The following is a 26,312-nucleotide window of genomic DNA, read 5'->3' as shown; positions in this document are numbered from 1 at the left end:
TGCTAAAGAATCTATTTACTTATTTGGATATTTTGTCAGGCTTCTTTACTTAGAAACAAAGGATCAAATTACATTTTAATATCTCTCTTTATACACACACTCACACATTCATGCACAAAGAAGGAGTACTAGAAGGAAAAACCACAAAAATGTTATTGGAATTACCAGTGTGTTTTGCTTTTGTTTTCCAGTTCTTTTTATATGGCTCTATTTCCTAAAATTTCTATTGAAAATTAAAGTTTACTTTTTCAAAGAATGGATGCCACTTGTCTATTTTACACCTCTAAGTGGCAAAATAAAGTCATTTCACTTAGGTAATGAACAGCAGGGAAAAAAGCCCTTCTCTGTTAACTCTACTTTTACACTAAATTTCACAGCTGAATTAAAAGCAAATGTTCTCTCTTGGCATATAGCAAATTATTACACAACCCACATAGTTGGTTCTGAGATCTAAATTACATCTGCTTCTGGAATTTTAACTTTATTTTTATAGTTAATATTTGTATTATTTTTGTATATTTGGGCTATAATATTGTGTATTATTAATCAGTCACTTAAGAGTGGTGCTTTTCTTATTCAGTTGATATAAGGCTGTATATCTAAACAGCTAAATAAAACAAAATCTATAAATTGCCAGAATGGAATGTTCATAAAATGCTTCCAAATTGGACTTGTTTGCTTTCTATCTTACCGTCTACTTCCTGAACCATAACAGTGCCCCAAATACTCCCAAAGTGAGAAAAATCTGTTGAAACTTTTAAGATAATCTGGAAATTTAAAGATAAAGCAGCAGCCAACATCAATCAAGAGAATTGATGCCTAAAGTTTCTATTTGTGTTTAAAATAAAATTATAAATTGGAATAAAATCTTTGTAAATATATAAATGCATGTTCACACAATATAGTGTGTATAAGTATAGAAGGAGCATGTACTTCCAGAAATCCTGGAAGACAGAGACAGACATAAAAGAGAAAACAATATGTGTATGCACATGCCCGTATCTGAGTGCACAAGAAACGTGCCAGAAGGAAAAGGCAGATGCTTTTCTCTTGAATGATAGTGGTGAAGGCTTTTCCCATGTAACTTTGCTAGAGACTTGTAGGTGTTTTATCCAATATCAAGGTGAATCCTCCAAACTCTTGTTCCCTTTTCCCCCCTATTGTTCAGGATCCCCAGCAGCCTGAATTCCCTGCATCTCTCTGATATGAACAGTGTACTGTATTATAATACCTTCATACTTCTTTCAGGTACTTCCCAGTTGTTTTTATTTTGAATTATCTGTTCTTTCTTACCAATGCTGGACATGTCAACAAAACCTTCTGTTTCCCATTTCCTGAACTTAGCATTTCAACATCTGTATAAGTTGTACTAAAAATACGCAAACATGCGATTGTTAGTGAACCTCCTAAAATCTTGTAAGTGAACAAGATGGATTGAGTTGAGATTTTGTGGTTGTTGTTACTGAGAAGGATTTTATTTCATTACTTGCTTTTTTGGAGGTGGGGAGGAGAGGAGGCTAACTTTTCCTATGACCGTAGGAACCTAACCTTTGGGTATATCTTGTAATGTAGCTCATTTGCTTACAAATCTGTGGGCTCCAGAGAGATGAACAAGCCAAGAGAACAGTTTGTCTTGGCTTCATCCCCTGAGGCTTAGGAGAGGACATGTAGATATTTCTCCTTCTGTTCCAATCCTCAGCCTTGCTGCAACTGAAAATTAGAGATTCGGTTCTATCCCAGGACTTTAATTGTCAGTCCCTGAGTATTATTAAGCACATCACAGCACTGTGCTAGAAGCTGCAAAGATGTAGAAGCATAAAGTATGGTGCCTGGCCAAAGGGAGCTATGTGAGGACATGTGATATCTGCTTTTGAAAAAAAATAAAAAAGACAAAAACAACTAAAGATTAAGACAAGTAAATGATCATGTACAGAAAAAGCAATAAAGACCTGGATTAAAGAGTACTTAATGAAATAAAGATTAATTAATTACCCAAATATCTGTCTGTATAGATCAAGCTTTCTTAATAAAATGCAAAAGTGGCCTGCTTCAAGAATTATCCATGTTCAATATGAAAGAAAGCACTTAAGGACTCTCAGAACTGCTGCCACATTGTGTGGAATCTAGAATTAGACAACTGGCTTTTATTTTTCAGCTACTCTGTACAGTATGGATACCCATACTTCTCCTCCGTGTACAGGATGGATACCCATCCCCCTGACATTCAAGTAAAGATCTGAGAACTTGTGAGAAAATACAAAGATTTTTTTCTTGTTAAAGAACCCCAGTGTAGGACTTCCCAGTGCCAGTAAAGTTAAGAATGCTCCCAAATGGAACAAGGGTAATTTGTATCATTCACTAGGCTATGAGATGGTGATTATCTTTGTATTCAGCTAAACATTGGTATAAATCCTACTTCTTTTTAATTCTACACCTATTAAAACTGGTGGTTTGACAGACCTTTTAGTTTGGCACAACATAATAAAGAATTATCTCCAAATAACATGAAAATCTGAATTTATGGTATACATCCAACTCCCAGCAGAGGCGTATCAAAATATAAGATGCCTCATGCAAGTATCCTGTTTCCGCCTCCAACTGACTGTAGCCCGAGCATCCAGAGCCTTTCTAACCTTGCATTCTTAGTCTATTCTAGAAAACTTGCTTTTTGTCTGTCTTTACATCCTTATAGGCCAAAGACAGATATCCCCAAGACCATTCAAGGACAGGCTCTTAGCCTGCCCTGATTGGCCTAGCAAACAACCTGTCTAGTTCTAGTGACCTAACTTTAAAGAGCTAAGCTCAGTGATGACTCACTCAAGACTGGGTGTTTTTGTACTCTCTTCCTTGGAGTACAGCATGCCTTGTTTATGGTACTTTATGGCACTTGCCAGATGTTGCATTTTTTTAAAAATTGAAGATTTATCAATTGTCTTGGCACTATTCTTCCAACATCATTTGTTCACTTCAATTCTCTGTGCCACATTTTGGTAATTCTTACAATATTTCAAACATTTTTCTTATTGTTATATCTGTTATGGTGATCTGTGATTACTGCTTTTTGATATTACTATTGTAACTTTTAAGACATCATAAATCAGACGCATATAAGACAGCAAACTTAACAAATGTGGTATGTGTTCTGAGTGCTCTACCAACCAGCTGTAACATCCCATATCTCTTCCTCTCCTTGGACTTCCCTATTTCCTGAGACTCACAGCAATATTGAATTAGGCCAATTGATAACCCAAGAGTGATGTCTAAGTATTCAAATGAAAGAGTCATACATCTCTCACTTTAAATGAAAAGCTAGAAATGATTAAACTTAGGAAGACATGCCAAAAGCCAAAACAGGCCAAAAACTAGGCCTCCTGCACCAAACAATTAGCCAAGTTGTGAAGGCAAAGGAAGAGTTCTTGAAAGAAATTAAAAGTGCTACTCCAGTGAACGCATGAATGATAAAGTGAAACATATCTTATTGCTGATATGGAGATTTTAGTTGTCTGGGATTAAACTAGCCACAACATTCCTTTCAGACAAAGCCTAATCCATAGCAAGGCCCTAACTCTATAGTTCTATGAAGCTTGAGGGAGGAGGGGAAACTGCAGGAGAAAGATTTGAAAGCATGAGTTTGCTTCATGAGGGTTAAGGAAAGAAGCAGTCTCTGTAACAACAACAACAACAAAAAAAAAAGTGCAAGGGGAAGCAGACAATGCTGGTATAGAAGCTGCAGCAAATTATCCAGAAGATCTAGCTACAATTATTATTGAAGGTGCTACACAATCTACGATAGTTTGGAAGAAGATGCCATCTAGGACTTTCATAGTTAGAGAGGAGAAGTCAGTGCCTGGCTTCAGAACTTCTAAGGATAGGCTGACTCTCTCATTAGGGGCCAATACAACTGCTGACATTAAGTTGAAGCCAGTGCTCATTTACCGTTCTAAAAATCCTAAGGCCCTTAAGAATTATGCTAACTCTACTCTGCTTGTGCTCTATAAACGGAACAACAGAGCCTGGGTGACAGCACATCTGTTTGCAACGTGGTTTACTGAATATTTTATGCACACTGCTGAGACCTGCTGCTCAGAAGAAAAGATTCCTTTCAAAATATTAACTGTTCATTGACAATGCACCTGGTCACTCAGGAGCTCTGATGAGATGTTCAATGAGATTAACGTTGTTTTCATGCCAGCTAATACAACATCCATTTTGCAGCCCACAGATCATAGAGCTATTTTGACTTTCAAGTCTTACTGTGTAAGAAGTACATTTCATAAGTCTAGAGCTGCCATAGATAGTGAAACCTCTGATGGATCTGGACAAAGTCAATTGAAAACCTTCTGAAGAGGACTCACCATTCTGGATGCCATTAGGAAACATTCATGATTCATGGGAAGAGGTCAAACTATCAACATAAATAGGAGTTTGAAAGAAGTTGATTCCAAACTTTTTGGAGGACTTTGAGGGGTTCAAGACTTCAGAGGAGGAAGAAAATACAGATGTGTTGGAAATAGCAAGAGAACTGGAATCAAAAAGATGGGACTGCACTACTGCAATCTCATGATCAAACTTGAACTGATGAGGAGCTGCTTCTTATGGATGAGCAAAGAAAGTGGTTTCTTGAGGTAGACTCTACCCCTGGTGAAGATGCTGTGACGATTGTTGAAATGACACAAGGATTTAAAATATTCCATAAACATAGTTGATAAGGCAACAACAGGGTTTGAGAGGATTGACTCCAACTTTGAAAGACATTCCACTGTGGGTAAAATGCTGATTATCAAACAGCATCTCATGTGACACAGAAATTGTTCGTGAAAGAAGGAGCCAATCAATATGGCAAACTGCATTATTGTTTTATTTTAAGAAGTTGGCACAGCCACCCCAACCTTCAGCACCTACCAACCTGAACAGTCAGAACTGTCCACATTGAGGGAAGATTCTCCACCAGCAAAAGATTATGACTCACTGAAACTTCAAATGACTAGCATTTTTAAGCAGTATTTTTAAATTAAGTCATACACATCACTTTTTCAGACATAATGGCATTTCACATTTAAAACACCATAATACAGTGTAAACACAATTTACGTGTACTGGGAAACCAAAAAAATTCATTTGACTCGCTTTATTGTCATACCTGCTCTATTGTGGTGGTCTGGAACTGAACCCACACTAGCTCCAAGCTGTGCCTGTATTCCTCATTCTCACTCCCATCTTCCCAGCCTAATTTCCTTATGGTTCCCTCTGTGTTTGTCATGAACTGTTCATACGGGTGACTGTTACCACAACCACAAGAACTCGTCACTATTAATGTCAAGATAGCTACTGCCTGGTGTATAATTTCTTCAGTTTCCTGGAGAAATCTGATTTCCCCTTCTTGTTCATAAATGCACCTTTTATTATCATTGCTTTTTCCACTGCTTTCTTCATCCATGTGCTTTCCAGATCAGTCACCTAGCAGATGCTGTGCAGAGTACTATATATTTACTCTGCTATTGAATCTGAAACTCTATTTGAAATTTGAAGCCACGTGCTTCTTTTTTGGACATCTCACTTTTCCTCGTGTTCCCTGTTGAATAACCATTAACTCTTCCTAGAAGCGTGGAGGAAGAAAGCAACCATTAGCAGACCAAGGAATTGCTAAGTATCAAAGAAAAGCAGATTAAAATGAGATGCAATTTTTTGCCAATCTTATTGGTACGATATCTCATGTCAGGAAGGGCATGAGCTCCTACACTGTAGAGAGAGTGGACAGGGCCAAAGCAGGGTGGTCCTGAGGGCTGGGGTAAATCCCATGTAACATGTCTAGCTTGTTCCCTCTTGCTGGACAGCCCTAAAGAGCATTTGTATAAACCTTTTCAATAGGTATGCTTTTTAGCTCAGTGATTTAATTTCTAGAAATTTATCCTTAAGGATGAATGTACAAAGATATACATACATGAAATTATTTTTTACGTCACTTATAATAGGGAATTGGGTTGTGATGCGTTCATTTAATTGACTATAATATAGTAATTATCAATGTCAGTGAAGACCTATATAAATATTGACCTAGGAATACTTCCAAACTGTATTCTATTACTTTTTTAACAACAACAACAACAAAAATGCATTCTTATGTATGCACTTACACACACACACACACACACACATGCTTGCAAACAAGTCTGGAAGAGTAAACACCAGAATTCCCAGTGTTATCTCTGGGTTCTAGGATTGTAGTAATCTTTTTCATTCTATATATTTTTTGAACTTTTTGCATTGAGCACCTATCAGTTTATGATCAGATAAAATAACAGTATTTAAATATGTTAATGATACAGAAGTGCATTATTCTCTAACTTACAACATTTTCCATAAGTTATAATCAAACCACTCAGCAAACATGCAGTAATAATTATGATAAAAATAAATGCCATGTATCCAATGTATTTTTGGATAGGCATTGCATTAATTTTTTATATACAAAATCTAATAAAAACTCCACAGCAACTTCACGAGGCAGATAACATGCAGCTAGCAAAAAGAGATGCAGAGTCAGAATGTGAATCCTGTTTTGCCTGTCTGTGGCCCTTGAGCCACAAAGATGTAAGGCGTTGTGATGACTTGCACCTGAATCCTGTTTCTGAGGAGATTATAGAGCAAAACTCAAGCAGTGTTCTAGAATCGGCTTGATTTTTCTGTAGTTACACTGTCAGAAACTAAGGTCTATCTGGAATTCTGGATCATCTTCACTGTTGTTCATTCACTCTGTCATATAGAGATGGTCTTATCTAGAATGTCTGAGTCAGGAAAGGACCTATATGTTTCCCCTCATGGGGCAGTCTATCCCCTTTTCTATCCTAAGGGATTGGCTTCTGAACTAAGATGGAGCACGGGGCCGTAAAGCAAATATCCACCCACTGCTGTTGGCTCAATTTTGGTGTGTTAGAAGTATATTAACCAGTGCTTATTTTAATCTGAGACAGTTTATGTAGAAGTAACCACAGCTGATAAAACTCAAGAGTTCATGCCAATAATGAAATTCCTCACAGTTCAAGTAATCATGAGGCCACTAACCTATGAGGTAGTTGCTAAGAAACACAGGGACAGATTCTAATTATTCTTATTAGCCACCATTTGGGTCAAATGACTAACTTTTCCAAAGTTCATGCCTTCATTCTTCATTGTTATCAGCCGAAGAGGAATAGCGGAAATGTATGGGATTTTTTGTTTGTTTCAGTCAGTATCACTGATTTCACAGGAACTTGTTCTCAGATGGCTTATGTTGAATATGTCACACAACTAGCTCAGATGGCTGAGGAGAAACCGCGGGATCACCGTATGCCTGATCCCATAAACACAGGACATTACTTAGTCTTTGGGGACTCCCAGGTTGTAGCTTCCCCAGGCACTGCTCCAGGTGCTGAGCAGAATCTTCTTCCTTGGCTGAGCTGGGCTTTGAACCAGACCACTGTTGTTTCCTTGCTGACTTAGGAAAGCACAGGTTGCACATATTTGTTCCTAAAAGATTTGAGTTTGATAGTCATGTTTTAGCATTTTCGGTATTCTTTTCTTGAAAAACACTTTATGACTTTCATGAATATTCTTTGCAAATAATATATAGGTTTGTAATAACTGATCCTATGGGTCTGGTTTAGCTGTCGATCCTCTCCTAGAATAGAGTTTCTCCTGATTCTAGATTAGGTATCCTTCTTTCATGGTTCTGGTTCATTTTCTTTTTTTAAGATTTTATTTATTTATTTGTTTGAGAGAGAGAGAGAAAGAGAGAGAGAGAGAGAGAGGTGGGGGTGGGACAGAGGGAGAGGAGAGAGAAAATCTCAAGCTGACTCTTCGCTGAGCACTGAGTCAGACACATGGCTTGATCCTAGGACCCTGAGATCATGACCTGAGCTGAAACCAAGAGTGAGAGGCTTCATCTCCTGAGCCCCCCAGGTGCCCTGCTCAGGATCTGGTTCTGTCTTGTTTTCTGATTCAAGTGAGCCGCCCCTCTGCACCCGCACTGGCCATGCCTTCTGGTTTGAATGTCGATCCGTGCTTTTGTTGGTAAGGCAACTTACCTGCTCAGTCCATAAGTGCCCCCCAATCAGCCTTTTAAAGATGCAGGCTTTCTACTGCAATTACACCACCTCGGCAGTGTGTGCAATAGAAGTTTCCTTGCTGTAGCTATTTTTATTTCTGCTTGCTACAGCTCAGCTCTGTACAAAGGCAGGACATTTTAGAGAGTCTGACTTGAATCAGAAAATGCCCATCCAACAACTTCTGCCTCTGAAAAGGCTGCTGCCTCAGAGGGACAAAGGAAAAGCCTCGGCCCACAGCAGGGGCATTAAACAAAGGAAGCTACTTTGTGCGGGGAAGGCAGGACAGGGACCACAAAGATGAAGTTAGTGACAGATTCTCGCTTTGGGGAGCTTCAGTCTTGTAGGAGAGACAAGTACATGAATATCTGTAATACAAGGTAAAAGGTGATCTTTGATACAGAAGTGCTGGGATAGTTGGAGGGGCAGGAATTACTTTTGAGCGGGAAGTTCAGGGACAACTTTTAGCAGACCCGTAAATGAAGACAGAATTTAGGAAAGAAAGTTAGACGGGAAGAACTTGAGATAGAGGAGGATCGATATGAGCAAAGCCACAGTCTGGTCTTCCTATTTTAGAGATTCATAAACAGATCCAGAGAAATGATGTGGCTTACAAAAGATTTCTACCAAGCTGGATTTTTTCCTGAGAAAATCAGCCTGTACAAATTCTCGCTCCCCTCAGGCTCTCCACAGTTTTATCACTCTCTGAGTTTTTAGCTTTTAAAATCAATTGAAAGTGTAGTGGATTATTATTATTACTAGTGTGGAAATGTTTAGATGCTGTGGACAGTGCTTGCAGTACTTTTTATTCTCTGAGGGAAGAATGGTGGCATTGGGCCTCGCCTGTCTTTATTACCAGCGAGTGGGTTAGGAACCTGGCCACAGTTGCCAGTGCCTTCCTGTGTGCCCGGTCGGTCGAGGCATCCCAGCCACCCACACCCACTGACCAGTGTGGAGCTGGATCACCTGAGGGCTTTCTGGCTTCCAGCTTAGGGTGGCAAGGCCTAGCAAATAAAAATGCAGGGCATCCAGTTACATTTGAATTTCAGATAAACAACAATTTTTTGTCGTTGTTTTAGTGTGTCCAATGCAATATTTGTAACCTGATTTCAGCTTTTTGTATGATCAGAGTTTTTATTTTTATTTGCATAACTCCCATGATTAGTTTTGCCTTGAAAACAACTAATTGACATTTATGTTTTTTTCTTATATAAAATGTACCATTGAACACAACCTCAAAGATTTTTTAAAGCTTAAGATCAAGTTAAGGTGAATACAATAGACTTGAATGTGTCTCATCATCTTTGTGTACCCAACACCTGCTTTATGTAGTCAGCCAGTAAATGCTGTCTGAATAAACGTAAGAATGAAGGAGTTAGGGGCACCTGGGTGGCTCAGCGGTTGAGCACCTGCCTTTGGCTCAGGTCATGATCCCAGGGTCCCCAGATCAAGTCCCGCATGAGGCTCCCTGCATGGAGCCTGCTTCTCCCTCTTCCTATGTCTCTGCCTCTCTCTGTGTGTCTCTCATGAATAAATAAATAAAATCTAAAAAAAAAAAAAAGAATGAAGGACTTGGCACATTCTTGATTTTTATTCTTGTCATCTTAGTCTCCCTTTGTGCAGTGACAAATTTAAGCCCCAAATTTAGCTCTTTTCTAAAATGTCTCAGTGGGTAGAGAATGAGAAATATATCATGATTAGTGTTTACTAATGGGCTAATTCACACCTCCTGAAGAGAAGTGGCCCAAGTAATCAGGCATTGTTTACAAAAATAAATGAATAAATAAATAAATTGACAGATTATCTGCTAAAGTGGTCCCAAGTTCCCATCCCTTGGATCCTAGGCATCCTTACTCTAGCTTCTAATATGGCTGGCTATAAAGCTAACCTAAGTTTTGTGGATTACATATCCCAGAGGTCATTTATGGCTAATGTTCACTCTCTTATTTTATAAGAAATCAGGTCTCTGAAATCATTCATGAGATATATAATTCACTGCAGATGAGGCTTCTCCACTTTGGTACAAAGTATTTTTGGTCCTGACACTACATTTTGAAGATATTAAAACAAAAACTAAAAGCATGGTCTACAGCTTGTGTTAATTATCCTTGGGTAGTTTATGGAAGCGTTTGAGTTCTTAAGACATAGTTATCTAATATGATTAAAAAGGCCTGTCTCCATGTTAGGGCTGTTTCCATACTTTAATGGTTATTTTATTCTCCTAAAGTTTAAGTGCTTTGGGTTCTAATAGGCCAAATGAATGAATATTGAAAGCAGATAATGAAAAGGGGATGGATGAGGCGTGAATTGCAATTCTATTCGTTGAACTATGGTTAACACATTGGATTCTTTTAGCCTGGACAGCCCTTGCCTCAGAAGTCCAAGTTCTTGATTCTAAATTAGAAAGTCTTGAGTGGGAAAGCATGAACATACTGTTTCATTCTTCTAGTGATTCAGTGCTCTTTCACTGTTAATGCTTTTTGTTCGTCGGGTTTTGTGAGCTCCAGGGAATTCTTTTAGAAGAAGGAATGAGACCTATCATCACAACCAGGAATATTTGTATTTCTCTCTTGCTCTCCCCAATAACCTTTTCACGGGAAAAGTTTGCATATGCATGGAACTGGATATTTTTAAAGACTTCCTGAAACACATGTTTGTTCTAATTATAGTATTATGTAGTTTATGCCACATAAAGAAAACCCACAGTGTGAAAGTGTGTACCTATGGAAAAAAGAAATTATAGCAACGTCTAGCACCTGGTTCTTTATACTTTGCTCAAAGGATGCATGAACAAATGCAGAACTAACCACCAACCAGTGTAATCAGGACCATAAAATAAGTAATTTGGTAATATTAACAAATCAAACCCATCCGGAAGCAACTGAGGAATGGCTTTGGGTTTTAACCAAAGAACCTAATTCATTTCAAGATCTAATAGCAAACAAAGTGTATCTCTTTCACCTACCATCATCTTGAGGGCAAGCAACATGAAATACTACAAATTAACGTTTAGAATTTCATCTGCTGTTTTTTCTTTTAATTTTGCTTTGAGAATGTAGGGTTTTTATGATTTCTTATTTTGCCAACTATTACATTCATTGTGGAAAAGTGCTAATTGGACAGATAAACAAAAAGAAATAGAAACCGCTGGTAATTGTGCCACTCAAAGATAACAACTGTTATTATTTGGTTATAATCCTTCAACATTTCAATGAATACATATAAATGTATATTTTCATAAACATGAACTCGCCCTTTATTTATTGTTTTTTAGCCTGTGGTTTAATTCGATTGTGACATCTTCTCATATCAATATGTGCATCTTCAGCCTGTTGGATTCATGTACAGATTTGGCAGGATTTGGGGACCCTTCATTCCCAAAAACATAAACAAAATTTTCTGGGGTGTGAGTTTATATGTGTATGTATTTTTTCAAAAAAAAAAAAGATGCATTGGGATTTTTATTGGATTTACTTTAACTTTTCTTGGTAAATTTAGGGAAAGGCTACAGTCATGCATCTTCCCATTCAGGAGCATAATAAACCTCCCAGTGTGTTCTTGTCCTCTTTGGTCCCTTCCTAAATTTTTACTTTTCTCTATATAGGCCCCACATCACTGTTTTAATAATTTATTGGTCATTTTTAAGAAAAACATGGAATTTATTAAGGCTTTGATATAATTTTTATCACATCTCAGGGTCTCTTTTTTTACCTTGCAAACCCATCTTCAATTTAATATAGAACTCGGTGCTAATGCATGGTTCAATTTATATAAACTTGCTCTAGATTCACATTACATGAACACGTGTTCCGTACGTGGTTCATACACATGGTTCATATACAGCTATATGCTGTTTTCTGTATGATAGAATAAAACAAATATTTGTTATCAAACAGGAAGGATTTACATTGTATTTTTACATACCAGAATCTTAAAATCTGTCTTTTAAAATTTTTACAATTTTCTCATTAAAAATATATATATATATCTAGATAGATAGATAGATGATAGATATATCTTCTGTATTTTTGTGTATTAACCAAGGCTATCATTCAAAATTTTTACCAAAGGAACCAGATGATAAATGTTTATGTCTAAAGTTTCATGTTATCTACAAGTATAATTTCATACAAGACAATTATAGAAAAGGAGTTCGAGAGTTGGAGCAAGGGGTGATAAAGCTCTCATTATGCCTTTAAATTAATGAACAGTCAGGAGAGTCTGTCAACAGGAAACCTGAACCATGGAGCCACGTAGCGATGGTAAAGCCCAGCACGTTTCCAAAGGCCCTATTCCTCCAAACTTGCTAGTAAATTTTTGTTCCATGAGTAGGTTCTGGTTTTATCCCTCTGAGGTCTTTCTCTCTTCTCCCTTTCTCTCCCCTCCATCCTCTTCTTGCCTCACTTTCCTATCCCTGTCTTCCCCCCCACCCCCACACAGTCCCTGCCCCTTCCCCTCCTGCCTCTCTCCCCTCTCATTCCTTCTCTCTTGCCTCAATCCCCACACTTAATCTCCTCAAGGTCCCCAGTGTTCTGCTCAGAGGGGTTCTCTGGTAGCTTCTGTGAATTCTAATCCAATTCACCTTTTCCCTCTTGCCTTAGGTATCTGTCTCTTTTCCCTGGTTTAACTTCTCTCTCAGTTCCTCCAGCCTCTGTGACAATGGCAGGAAACCTTTTTTAGCTTGTTGCTGTTCACTATCATTGCTGTCTTCCCAAATGTGACTCGTCTCTTATAATATTTTCCTGCCTCCAGCTATGCTGTTTGCAAACTAGCTTTTCTGCCCCCATCCTACCTTATCACCTTTCCCTTTTCAGTACGTCAATTCCTTATTTATTATGGATTTATGTAGATGAGTATTCTTGTTTACAGGAAACACAAATAAGATAGTGTTTGCCTACAGCAAACAAAAGGTTCAAAAGATACATTAGAATTTAAAGAGGTAGTTATTAGTATCTGCAGATTGTTTAATTTATGTCATTTTCATTTATTTACATTTGTTCTAAACCACTGCTTTCCTGTCTGAAGTTTCAACGTTTGATTGTATCAAGAAATATTAAAAAAAAAAAAGAAATATATGCCATTAAATTGGGATTTAAATATCTGGATTGACAAAAACAGAATCAATTTCTAGAACTTTTCAAAGGCCTTCATCATGACAGTATAAAAGAGCCTTTAAAATACATCTTTTGAGGGGCACCTGGGTGGTTTAATTAAGCAGCAGGCTCTTGATCTCAGCTCAGGTCTTGATCTCAGGGTCATGAGTTCAAGCTGGGCACTGGGAGTGGAGCCTACTTAAAACTGTTAAAAAAAAAAACTAAAAAAAAAACTAAAGTGCTGGGGAGTGGGGGTGACAAAATAAGCAATAAAAACAAAAAATCAAAAAGTCTTTGGCATCTTCAAAGTTGTTTTAGCTTATTTAAAAATCATTTCAAAACAGCTTCTGAAAATTTCATAAACTGAAGTACGTGGCCACAAATGCATTTACCTATAAATAGGCTCTACCGTCACCATTAAAGAGACAAACCAGTCTGCTTTTTGACGTGGATTTTTTACAGTTGCCATTTCAAAACATAGAGTACCAAGCAGTTGTGCAACTATGCATTTGAAGTGTCATATAATTGTGCTTTTATGGAAGCAAAGAAATATTCATTACTCAGACAAATCTTTTTTTTAATAAATTAATTTTTATTGGTGTTCAATTTACCAACATACAGAATAACACCCAGTGCTCATCCCGTCAAGTGTCCCCCTCAGTGCCTGTCACCCATTCACCCCCACCCCCCGCCCTCCTCCCCTTCCACCACCCCTAGTTCGTTTCCCAGAGTTAGGAGTCTTTATGTTCTGTCTCCCTTTCTGATATTTCCCACACATTTCTTCTCCTTTCTCTTATATTCCCTTTCACTATTATTCATATTCCCCAAATGAATGAGAACATACACTGTTTGTCCTTCTCCGATTGACTTACTTCACTCAGCATAATACCCTCCAGTTCCATCCACGTTGAAGCAAATGGTGGGTATTTGTCGTTTCTAATGGTACTCAGACAAATCTTGAAGGTAAACTCTGCATAAGAATTTCTTCTGCAATACAGAAACCATGAGTTTTCTGGCCCCCTACTGTTATTAAGAAGAGCTCATTCCAACAAAGTGGCTGACATTGACCTCAATCCCTTGCACAGGAGGTTCCATGTCTTTCACTTTCTGATTAGAGCTGTGGGAGTGTATAATGTATATGATACTTGTCAGAGGCCAGAGAATTCTTAAAAAAAAAGAAAAGAAAAGAAAAAGTCTTGAAGGAACCACCTTTAAGCCAATTGGGAATGCTGCTTTCAGCAGAATCTAACAAAAAACAAACTTGAAACTAATGACCCTGAAAAATATTTGTATAGTTTCCTTTGGTTGTGGTCCTGTTGGCACACTTTCAGCCTTCAGTTTTTCGTGTCCTGTGGATTGTAGTTAATCATAAATTGTGAATTTATTGTTCTTATCTGAACTTTTCTTTTGTAAATTACGTGCTATCCCAACACTGTATGTTTTAGAGGGTGACACCTCATAAAAGAGGCCTGTCATGTTAGGAAAGTCAAAATAAGACCTTCCTTTGCCCTCTATCATTGGGTCTCAAGAACCCCCACTGTTGCATCCTGTTAAAAATTCTTGTTTCGGAGATGCCAGACACAAAGTTGACCTTGTTGTTTGCATCTTTACTTCTTAAAAAATAAATCTGCAGAAAGTTTTGAATTGAAAATGCAAACTTAGTATCCCAGGGAAAATGGCAAGTGCAAGGCATTTTTCTGTGTTGATTGAGGGGCTTTGTGATATGTGTGGGAAAAGTGGGGATTTCTGATTCAAAAGACCTGTTTCCAATCCTTATGTTTCAGTTTTCTAAGTTTGTAACAATATGCAAGTTGCTTAACTTCTGAGCTCTCTTGTCCTCATCTATGAAAGAGGGAAAATAATTCATAGGTTTATGGTCCAGATAAATAACAAAATGCATATGAGAGTGCCTGACGTACAATGGATGTTCAATAAAAGTAATAATAAAATAATTGGAAAAAGGCAGTTATAAAGAAAGCCAGACTATGAGATTTTCTTTAATTCTTTTTCCACTTAAATAAGAAAAAAGATCTGAAGTAACTAGCACAGTGGCCAGGACATAGTTGACCATCAAAAGGTGTTAGTTACTCTTTCATTTAACATTTCAAGTTATTTATTTGCTTGGTTTCCAGGGCTGAAAAAATGTGTATATATTCTTGACTCAGTATTGAACAATAGATTGCCCTGTTGTAGTGCTTCTTAAATATTAATGGGCACATAGATAACCCAGGAACGTTGTTGTCGAAGTACAGATTCAGCAATCTGGTAGGGGGCCTGAGTTCTGGTTCAGTGGGTCTGGCATGGGACTCTACATTTCTAAAAAGGCTCTCAGGTGATGCCTTGAGGGTGGCTTACTGTTCACACTTTGCATCTCAAGGCATTAATGAGCCAGACAATAAGTATCCTCTCTTTGTTCTTTGCAATATCGTATTTCACGGAGCTCAGAGTTTAGAGATCAAATTTTTTGCACATTTTACAAATAAGAAATTTGTAACAACAGAGGTTGATGAATTAGTTAGTAGTTGAGATCCTTCAACCTAATAGTTCAGCCACATTTCTTATCCACCATGACCAATTTTTAAAAATTATGCAACTCTTCTCCCATCCTTCCTATTTAGTTTTCATCTTCCTAGAAGTTCAGTAATCAAGTTTCTTTTTTTTTTTAAGATTTTATTTATTTATTCATGAGAGACACAGAGAGAGAGAGGCAGAGACACAGGCAGAGGGAGAAGCAGGCTCCATGCAGGGAGCCTGACGTGGGACTCAACCCCTGGTCTCCAGGATCACGCCCAGGGCTGAAGGCAGCACTAAACCGCTGAGCCACCTGAGCTGCCCTCAAGTTTCTTCTCTCTTTATCACTATTTTCCAGTTCCTTTTGAGATCTTTGCTCATGTTAGTATGTAACCATAGTTTGTTAGCATCCAAGTTGCTTAACTCCGGCAAGAGACAAAACATCCTTGATAGAACCATCTTTAGTGGCAAAATGATCAGTAGAAGTCAGGCAGATTTTGATACTTTTTGGCAAAATTAATATCAGTTAGGTTTTTATATCAGAACTACCTCCTAGTTTTTTTGGAATAAGCTGAATAGGCCTATCCAGTGAGAAGCCAGATGAACTAAGAGCTTTCTTCTCAGGGATATTAGGTATTTCCATGGTTCTATCACAAAACAGCCCTAACCCACCAATGGGGATGTATTTTACCTGCATCACTCTTTCCAGCTCAATATTAGAAGATGAGTTTCCATTGCTGTGGACTTCCTGGCCTCATTTTTATAAATTCCTTGGAATAATACTGTGCTGAAGGACACCTGTGATATGTTTGTACCACCTTTGTGAAGGCACACTCTCCTGTCCCTCCCCGGGACACACCTCCTTTTGCTCCCTGTGGTTAAGAACCAGCCAGGGTCTCCATGCCCCAAGTTAGGTATGTTCTTAGTAATGCCCCATTCCTCTTTTCTTCCAGCTTTCCCACCATCAACATCATAGACCTGTGGTTTCTAACCCATTTTTAAAAGCTAATGCCAAAAAAATAAAAAATAAAAAAATAAAAAAATAAAAGCTAATGCCAATGTGAACATTATCATAAAATTTTTTTAACAAAGATTCAGAACAATGGGAACATCATAATCACACTCAAGGTATAAACAGTGATTTTAATTTAATAAACAGTTAAATGTAACATAATCATAAGAATATTGTAGAAGAACCAGTTTAGTTCAGATCACTGGTTTCTTTTTTCACAGGGTGATAATAAATGTTCTTGAGCCAAAGACAACTGGGTAGAAGTCTCAGGATTGCCTTTCTTTTTCCTTTCCTTTCCCTCCCTCCCTTCCTTCCTTACCCCCTTCCTTCCTTCTTTTCTTCCCCCTTTAAAAAATTTCTTATCCTCTGTCTTTTGGGTGTGTTATAAAGTACTTGCAGAATCCCTATAAAGAGATTGCTTGCCTATCATAATATAGTGTAAATATTTTTTATGTCAATAAATATACATTTTTCCATTATTTTTCAAAGATTTACTTATTTATTTGAGAAAGAGCAAGGGGGAAGGGCAGGAGGGAGGGAGAGAGAGAAGCTCAAGCAGACTCGGTGCTAACCATGGAGCCAGACTCAGGGCTCAATCCTAAGAACTGAGATCATGACCTGAGCTGAAATTGAGAATTGGGCACTTAACTCACTGAGCCACTCAGGTGCCCCTCACTATTATTTTAAATAGTTGCTTATTATGAACATAACTATGCCGTAATTTATTTAACTACTTTGCTAATGTGGAGAATTCTCTTTCTCAATTTCTGCTTTTACAAACTGTGATGGTCAGTGGCCTCGTTAAGATCCAAGCAACTATTGCTCAGTTATTTCTTGCTTATCTATTCAGCTATTTATTTCCTCAAAGATTTTTCATAGGTATGTTATTTCCTTTTGGAAATACATTGCCCAGCATAGTATTTAGATAAATTTAGTAATTTTGCAATAATACGGTAAGTATAGTGTTTAAAACCTTGGATTCTGAAGTCAGCCCACTTGAGTTTGAACGCTAACTCTGCCATTTGCTAGCTGTGTGACCTTGGGCAAGATATTCAACCTCTTTGTACCTTAGTTCCTTCACCTATGGTAAGAGGATGATGATAGTAAATATCTCATCTAGTTTTTGTGAGTGTTAAGGAAATGATGTATTTAAAGGGTACAGAATAGTATCTAGTATTCAGTACTTGCTCAAGTAATATTAGCAACTGTTGATGATAATTACTCGCTCTACCTTTTTTATTCACACTATTCAACCTAAACTTCCACCAGCATGTGGCTGCAGGCAAAAGCTTCATTTTTTGGCAAGGAATATTGGGAGCAGAAAGAGAAGACTAAAGTAGTCTGAAGGTGGTAAAACACATATTAGAAAATACGGTAGATTCTTATTATGTGTTCAGATATCAAATGTTTAATACAGTAAAGTTTCTGGACTAGGCTACAGGCTGTCAGAAGCATCTTGCTAGTCAAGGTGGTGGAGAGAGGCAGAGTCATCAGACATCCACCAGTCACCCACCATCAGCCAGGTTATGTGTTCAGAAATAGGTAGATTATCCATGATCTTTCCTGTCCATATGAACTAGAACTGAATGGCACACATTTAGGTTTTACTTCTCCCCTAGGATTATTTTCTCTTCCTTCTTTTCTTCTAGTGAAAATAGAGAAAAAGTAAAAGTTGTTTTTGTTTTTGTTTACTTGGTTTTCTCCTAAAGAACAGACTTTATTGTACTCATTTAACCTCCTTACAGAGCCTTTTTTGCAAACAGTTCTTCTTCTTTATCCAGCAGGGTTCTGGCATCTGAGAGACCCCTCAGTGGGAGCAGTGACTAGGTATGAACTTGGGAACTATTTTGGGAGATAGGAAAATGCAGGGAATTTGGGGTCAATCGTTCACTCTTAACTACGAAAGGAGTACAAGAGAAACATTTGAATTAGGCATTTTTCTGCATTTTAATTGTTAGACCAAGTCCTTGGTTGATAAGAAAATAAAATCTACAATAAATCAACTCTATGAAGGAAAGACAAGGCATTTTTCTTATTTAAAGAGGCTCTGTGGTCTCAAGCATTGAGAAAAAACTGCACGTCAAAAGTCCTGATCTTCATTTTTAGTTTTATACCAGATTTAGTTTTGTACTAAAAGGGTAAAGCAACCTGGTTCTTTCATTTAGGCAGAAGTTCCTGGTCCTCCTTGTAAACCTGCACTATTATTTTTCAGGACAAGACTCTTGATGGAACAGCCAAAGCCCAGTGGGACTGAGTGATCTGTGTGTGGTCACTCAGATTATCAGCAGGCTTGTATCTTACAATGCTTTCTTACGAACTAGGATTCCACTTCAGCCCTCCCTCATGGGATATCTCCTAGAATATATGCTTTCTGATTAAACTATACAGAAGAAATCATCTTCTAAAAAAAAAGCTAGGAGGAAAAATTGATTATTCGTAACTTCTAACCTAATAGTGTCTGTTGAAAATATTATGGACACTGAAAACCACAAAATGTCTTTACTCCAAAGAATGGGTATATCCTAGAAGTAATAGGGATTTTTAGAGTTCCAGAATTTCTGGGAAAAGTATTCAGGGGAAATACAAGTAGATAACCATTACTATTTTTTGAAGCCTGGTTAAGTGGAAATTGTGAATGTAGTCGTCAAAGGTTACAGAGAGAAGTTGCAACTATGAATACGTCACCTCAATGTTCATCATGAGAGGATTAGTACATTCGTGTTATGGAATACACATGGCTATTAAAATGAAATACATAATGAAATACATTAATGCATTAAAAATGAAATAAAATGAACATGGAAGATCTGTGATACATTGTTTAGAAAAATAATGGTGCAAAATACTACTCAGAATGTAATCTCAATTTTGTAAAGACAAACACAAAATCTATAAAACATAGGGATATAGGTGTTTTCTCGGTTAAGAGCTTGATGAACATATTTTTAACTATTAGCAGTGGATCTCCCAAGCTATTGAGAGTGAATAGGGGAGATGTGAATGGCAGCAAGGTGTAAGGGAGAGGGGGACAGAGAGGCACATTTACTTTTTAATTTATTCATATCTGCATTGTTTGGAATTATTCTCATACACAAGTATTTTTATAATATTTTATATAAAAAGTCTTTAAAAAAATCTCTGTATCAGAAATGGATCTCTCAGTGCGTCTGGTGGTTCGAAGCTCTATTCTACAAAGAAACATGATGTCAATCAGCAAATAGTGCAGATGACCAGTATTCCTCCACCTGAACAAATTCCTTAAAAATTACAATGTAAATTGTTCCACACTTGTAAATATCAGCTGTCACATGTCACAGATTATAGGAAGAGATAAAAATGAAGTCCAAAGCTGCTATAGATGGAAATCATTGCATCTACTTTGAGTGAGCTGATAGTAACAGCAGAAGGGAAATATGTACAAGTAAAAAAGATGCTGAAAATAGGAATATTTTCATAACAATGTGAGAAAGATGGGGTACCAGGGTGTGTCAGTCGGCTAAGTGTCTGCCTTCACCTCAAGTCATGATGTCAGTGTCCTGGGATGGAGCCCCGCATTGGGCTCCCTGCTCAGCAGGGAGTCTGCTTCTGCTTCTCCCTCTCCCTCTGCCCCTCCCCCCACTCATGCTCTCACTCTCACTCTCTCAAATAAATAAAATCTTTAAAAAATAATAATAATGTGAGAAAGATATGCTGCTGCTCTATTGTGATACTTAGCATGTTAGATACTCTTTGCAGTCTTTATACCTTCCTTATAAAGAATTAACTATAAGGGAAAAGGTTGCAGAAGGGGAGGTGGATGGAGGCATGGCGCAACTGGGTTATGGGCACTAAGGAGGCACACGATGAGATGAGCACTGGGTGTTATACTATATGTTGGCAAATTGAATTTAAATAAAATATTTTAAAAATAATAATAAATAATAAAAATTTAAAAAGAATTCCATCTCAACATAGATGAGAATAATTTTCATGGAAATGAATCCATTTAATAATGAACACATTTGTACTGAGAACGTGATGTGTGCGCTGCTTTAGATACAGGGTGGGGTGGGGAAGGGGAGCATAAAGATGAATAAGAGCCAAGCAGGGTCTCATGGTGCTTGTAAACTAACTAATGGGGGAGCTAAGGTGGTGTGCTGGCTCTGAAGTGCACTGGGGACTGTAGTAAGCGCCCATATGCACAAACCACAGGAGGCAAGCTAGAACTTCATAATAGAGTAGATGGATGCTCCCTCCAAGGGGAGGTGTTTGGTTTTCTATTTTGTTTTGTTTTACAATAGAAAAAAAGAGGGACAAGAGTCAGTATGGAGAGGTGACAATGAGGTGAGAGAAAGGAGGTGATTAATAGGAGGTAACCCGACAGAAGCCTGAGAAGAGCCCCAGAAGAGAGGACAGCCATGAGGAGGAGGGAAGGATATTACACAAAATATGAAAAAGAAAGAAGACAGCCTGAGTGGTGAGGCAGAGATGCTCTGGGAGGTGAAGGAAGAGGAAACTGGAAGAGTCCATATGTAACAGGTTTGACTTTCTCTGTCTAGTGGGAAGTTACAATATTGACAGAATGAGAGTCATGGTAGGCTTGGGTGCTGTGGAAAGACCTGAAAGAGCCACTGTGAAGAATAGAATTCAATCAGGGATTAGCATTTTTGTGTTCTTTGGGTTAAAAACTAGTAGTGCAATTACTGGATCATAGAATATTTCTATTTTTAACTTTTTGAAGAACCTCCGTACATGTTTTGACATGTCTGTACCAGTTTGCATTCCCACCAACAGTGCACCAGTGCTCCCCTTTTGCCACATCCTCACCAACACTTGTTGTTTATTGTGTTGTTGATTTTAGCCATTCTGACAGATGTGAGGCGATATTTTAGTATTGATTTACATTTCCCTGATGATCAGTGATATTGAGCATTTTTCCACATGTCTGTTGGCCATTTGTATGTCTTCTTTGGAAAAATGTTTATTCATGTCTTCTGCCCATTTTTTAATAGGAATATTTGGGTTTTGGGTGTTGAGGTTTATAAGTTCTTTGTATATTTTGAATACTAACCCTTTATCAGAAATATCATTTTCAAATATCTTCTCTCATCCCATAGGTTGCCTTATAGTTTTGCTGATTGTTTCCTTCTCTGTGCAGAAGTTTTGGTTTGTTTTTTGTTTTTGTTTTTGTTTTTTGTTGTTGTTGTTGTTGTTTTTGATAGAGTGCCAATAGTTTATTTTTGCTTTTGTTTTCCTTGCCACAGGAGGCATATCTAGAAAGAAGTTGCTATGGCCAACATCAAAGAGGGTTACTGCCTGTGCTCTTCTCTAGGATTTTTTATGGTTTCAGGTCTCAAAATTAGGTCCTTAATCCATTTTGAATATATTTTTGTGTATGGTGTAAGAAAATGGTCCAATTTCATTTTTTTGAATGGTGCTGTCCACCACAATGTTTATGGGAGCATTATCTACAGTATCCAAATTATGGAAACAGCCTAAGTGTCCATCAGTTGATGGATGGATAAAGAAGAGGTGGCATATTACATATATAATGGAATATTGTTCAGCCCTAAAAACAAATGAAATCTTGCGATTTGCATGGATGGAGCTAGAGAGTATAATGCTAAGTGAAATAAGTCCTTCAAAGAATGGCAGATACCATATGATTTGACTCAAATGTGGAATTTAAGAAACAAAGAAAATGAGCAAAAGGGAAATAAAAGGCAAACCAAGAAACAGACTCTTAACTATAGAGAACAAATGGACAGTTACCAGAGGGGAGGTGGGTGGGAGTGGGTGAAACAGGTGAGGGGGATTAAGGAGGGTGCTTGTCTTGATTAGCACAGGGTGATGTATGGAAGAGAGTTGAATCACTATATTGTACAACTGAAACTAATATTACAGAATATGTTAGCTAACTGGAATTTAAATAAAAACTTAAAAAAATAAGCCAACTAGGATGAGTAACAGGGTTGTGGAGCATCACTGAGGTCCCAACTCCACAGTGGAGTGGCATGAATCTTTAATAAAACTAATAAAAAGAAAACTTCGGCATTACTTTCTCTAGCATTGTGGCAGCTAGGCACAGAGGCATGGAAATTCAGCTTGGACGGAATGCATGTTTTGTAGAAATCAAATGATTCTTCAGTTGAAAGCTGTGTATGAAAATTTATTGGAAAGTAGTCAAATAATTGCACCATTTCAGATTTCACTTTGTCAATATGTTTCTTTCCCATTAATTTTTATAGTTAAATCAGTTAACTATGTTTCCATAAAGAAGTGGGAAAATATCCCATACTTCGAATGTTAACCAACCAAGCAATGCCATTCGAATTTCTAAAGTTTCTAGCTCATAGTTACTTCTCATACATTATGTATTTTTAGGCTGGAAAAACTAATAACATCCTTTTTGGACGACCAAGATCCAGAGAGTAGACTAGAGGTTGGCACTGATATGCGTAAAATTCATCACTGTTTCCACCATTTAAAGGTAAATTTCAGCATTTCCTCTAGTAGAAGCCTTTGTCTGCCATGTTGGAACTACAGTAAAGTTTGCCTAGTTGACCAACTCTTAAAAGGTTGGGATCCAGCTTCACATGTCCAGAATGGTATGATCTTGGAGCAAGGCTGGGAATATTACTGAATTTCTTCAGAGGTTGTATCTTACCTAACCAGTGAATAAGTTCAGACCATGGACTTGTAATTCTTTTGCCAGGAATCTCTAACTTGTACCCAGAATAATTCCATATTCAAAAGCCATTTTATTTTCAACATATATCAAGGAAATTGTGTCCTGCATTTTTCCCAACAGTTTAAATTTATCCATATAAACCCTCAGTTTTTCCCTGCCTTATGTTTTACCTTTCATGATGACACAGTGGGAATATCATTAACTTTTATTTCTATTTCACTTGTAATTTAACATTCTTTGCTACGATAACAAACATTTATTGTGAATCTGCTATGGGCTAGGTATTGGGGAAGCAAAATTGAATACGTAAGTCATGAAGAAGACATATATGTAGAGAATAATTATAACACATGATAAGTGACATTTTTAAAAGTGTGAATCAAATAGTATAGGGTTCAGGAGAAAGAAAAAAGAGTTCAAGAGGAGATAATGTTCGAGTAGGAATTTCTGAGTTTAAGGAAGGAGAGATATGAAAGCAGAGAACAGGATGAGGATGGGGAGGAGAGAGGGTAAGAGGGTAAGGCAGCCGAATGCAGAGATGAGGCAAGAAAGGACATGCATGCCTGATGTGTGCAAGAAATTGTCGAAGGCAAAAAAGAGTCCAAGAAACTAAGAGATTTGGAAGGGAGGTTTGGGCTCTAAGCTCTTATTTCATCTTACAGAAACTATTGAATGACAAGAAGATCCATGGAAAAAGCACAGTCTCCTGTGAAATCAAAGATCAAGACTGCCAAGAACCATTAAAAGAGGAAGAATACAAAAAGCTCCGAGACATTCTACAGCAGAGGGATAATGAAATCAGTATCCTTTCCAAAGCGATTAGAAACTTACCCTCCACCAGCTTGAAAGAGGAAGGGGGAACACTTCCGCGTCTTTCCCTGGCCACATCACCTCGGCCCCCACCCTGCTTCCAGTTCACACTGCTGCTTTCCATTTAGGAGAGGTCTCTTCCACAAACAAAATGTAGGGACCAGTGAGAAACACAGTTGCTATAAAAGAAACACGTTTACTTTGTTTTTAGCCAGATACAGTTACTATTATGAGGAATACTTCAGTTTATTGAAAAGGGTGGTCTTTTTTACACCCTCTCTTAACATGAGATTTTTTTTAAAACATATTTTTTGGACTGCTCTGAGGTGCTCTTTCTGTTTTAGTTCTGAGCCAGTAAGTTAGCTGGTTATCTTTAGCTGACTGACCGGACACTGGGCTGACCACAGCCTCACCAAGGCCCAGAATTTGTGGCTGGTGTGTGGGCGACACTCAAATGGTGGCTGAAAACTGACAAATGGTATTTAGCTTATGAAGAACAGAGATTGATTTAAATGTAACTTTTTATTTAAAAGCCAGATCTACTGCTTTAGGTTCCACTTACAAATGTTCCTAAATTTGGAAGCAAGTATAGATGAGTGTTCAAGATAGAATCCTTTTTGGCTCTAGGAGGTGGTGTGTTTGGGGTGCTGTGGGGGCAAGCAGCCCATGGGGGCTGCCTCCAGTTGCAGACAGGGTGGTTACTTCTCAAGAGCCCCCGTCGGGTGGGTTAGACCTCGGGTCTCCCCAGGATCTCTTCAGTCTCATTTCTTATTTTTATCTACCAAGCTTCTTGTAAGAGATTTGACATTTTTATTACATTTACAGACTTTAAACGTGCACAAGAAGTTATTTTGGTCAGTTCTTATAAACAGGCATTTTCGTTCATTTTTAAAAATTACTAACGGGCCTTTTAGCTTCAGCTAATGTGAAAAAATGCATAAAAATAACCTACATGAAGGACATCCATTAATGAAGAGGTAAAAACAAACCACATACAAGGTAGGCACACTGCCTGATTAACCTCAGTCTCTAATTTTAGCTGAGTATTAGCAGACCCTGTACGCCTGATCCAAGTAAGTTTTAGCTGCTTTTCTTATCCAGCCAGCAACAGTAGGTTCAGCTGCGAATATACTCCCACGCGAGGCCTTGTCTGTGAGTGCTGCCCACAGGGTCATCCTACATTCCTTTTCCTCTCTCTTACCCTATCCATCTCCAGGGATGCTCCCAGCCCAGACCTCAGGCCTGGCCCCAGCCCCAGTCTGAGCTCTGCTTCTTTTCCTAGCCTTGATCCTATTTTAGGATCTTCTCCCCTAAACGCCCCTACCAACTTGTTAATCCCCTTCTGGGCTTATGAATGTGTGTGCCTATAGGAGGGATGAGATGAACTATGACAGCAAGGAAACAGTCTGGGTTTGTGTGTGTATGTTTATTCAAACAAAAGAGTGACAGAGAGACATACATCATCTCCTTTAATGACTGTCAGATCCAGGTACCGCTGTTCATGTGGAGCTGCCCTGGATTCTCTACTCATTGGGAATGACCTGAGCAGGGTCTCTTCCTTCTGAGACTTGTATTCAAACTGATGGCCTGTAGGGGCCATGGTGAAAAGATCACTGGTCTTAAAGTTCACACCTGGATTGACATCCTAGTTCTTCATGCATTAGCTCTACAGCTAGGCACTGAAATCGTTTCCTACTTTTCAGTAGTAGAAGGGAAAGCCTGCCCTGCCAACCTCACAGTGCGGAGCAAAGCCAGTAAGGTAAGTTACTGGAAAGTGCTTGGACCACTTTTGAGCACATGGTGTAAATAATACAATGGGAGATAAATAAGACTCTGTAGACAATGGGCAAACTCACAAGAAGGAAAAATAGCTGCTCAGATTTACTCATCACAAAGCTTATACTCATCAAGGACTAATGTCCAAGAAAGGCTGTTGAAATTTTGAAGTTTCTCATGGGCAGATTGGAGGATATTTTCACATCTCGTTTGTAGAACCACCAAAGCAAAGACGGGCAGGAGGAATGAGAAAGATCTGGTCTATGGGAAAAACAGGTGGTAATACTTGAGTTCAGTTAAAGACAGTAATGTAACTAAAATGACAGTGACTGACATTGAACATTCTTCTTGGAAAGAGA

General features: G+C 38.1%; 1 protein-coding gene across 1 annotated transcript in view; it reads left to right on the top strand.

Moving 5' to 3' along the window:
• Positions 1-26,312, top strand: part of KIF6 (kinesin family member 6) — a 375,439-nt gene that overhangs the window by 158,644 nt on the left and 190,483 nt on the right. The window contains exons 11-12 of the mRNA XM_055329543.1: positions 23,061-23,166; positions 24,030-24,168. Of these exons, the coding sequence (XP_055185518.1) occupies positions 23,061-23,166; positions 24,030-24,168 (245 nt within the window). The remainder of the gene's footprint in view (positions 1-23,060; positions 23,167-24,029; positions 24,169-26,312) is intronic.

This window comes from Nyctereutes procyonoides, unplaced genomic scaffold, assembly GCF_905146905.1.
Source record: "Nyctereutes procyonoides isolate TBG_1078 unplaced genomic scaffold, NYPRO_anot_genome, whole genome shotgun sequence".
NCBI lineage: Eukaryota > Metazoa > Chordata > Mammalia > Carnivora > Canidae > Nyctereutes > Nyctereutes procyonoides.
Note: the sequence above shows the minus strand (reverse complement) of the source record. Positions and strands in the feature narration are given on the sequence as shown.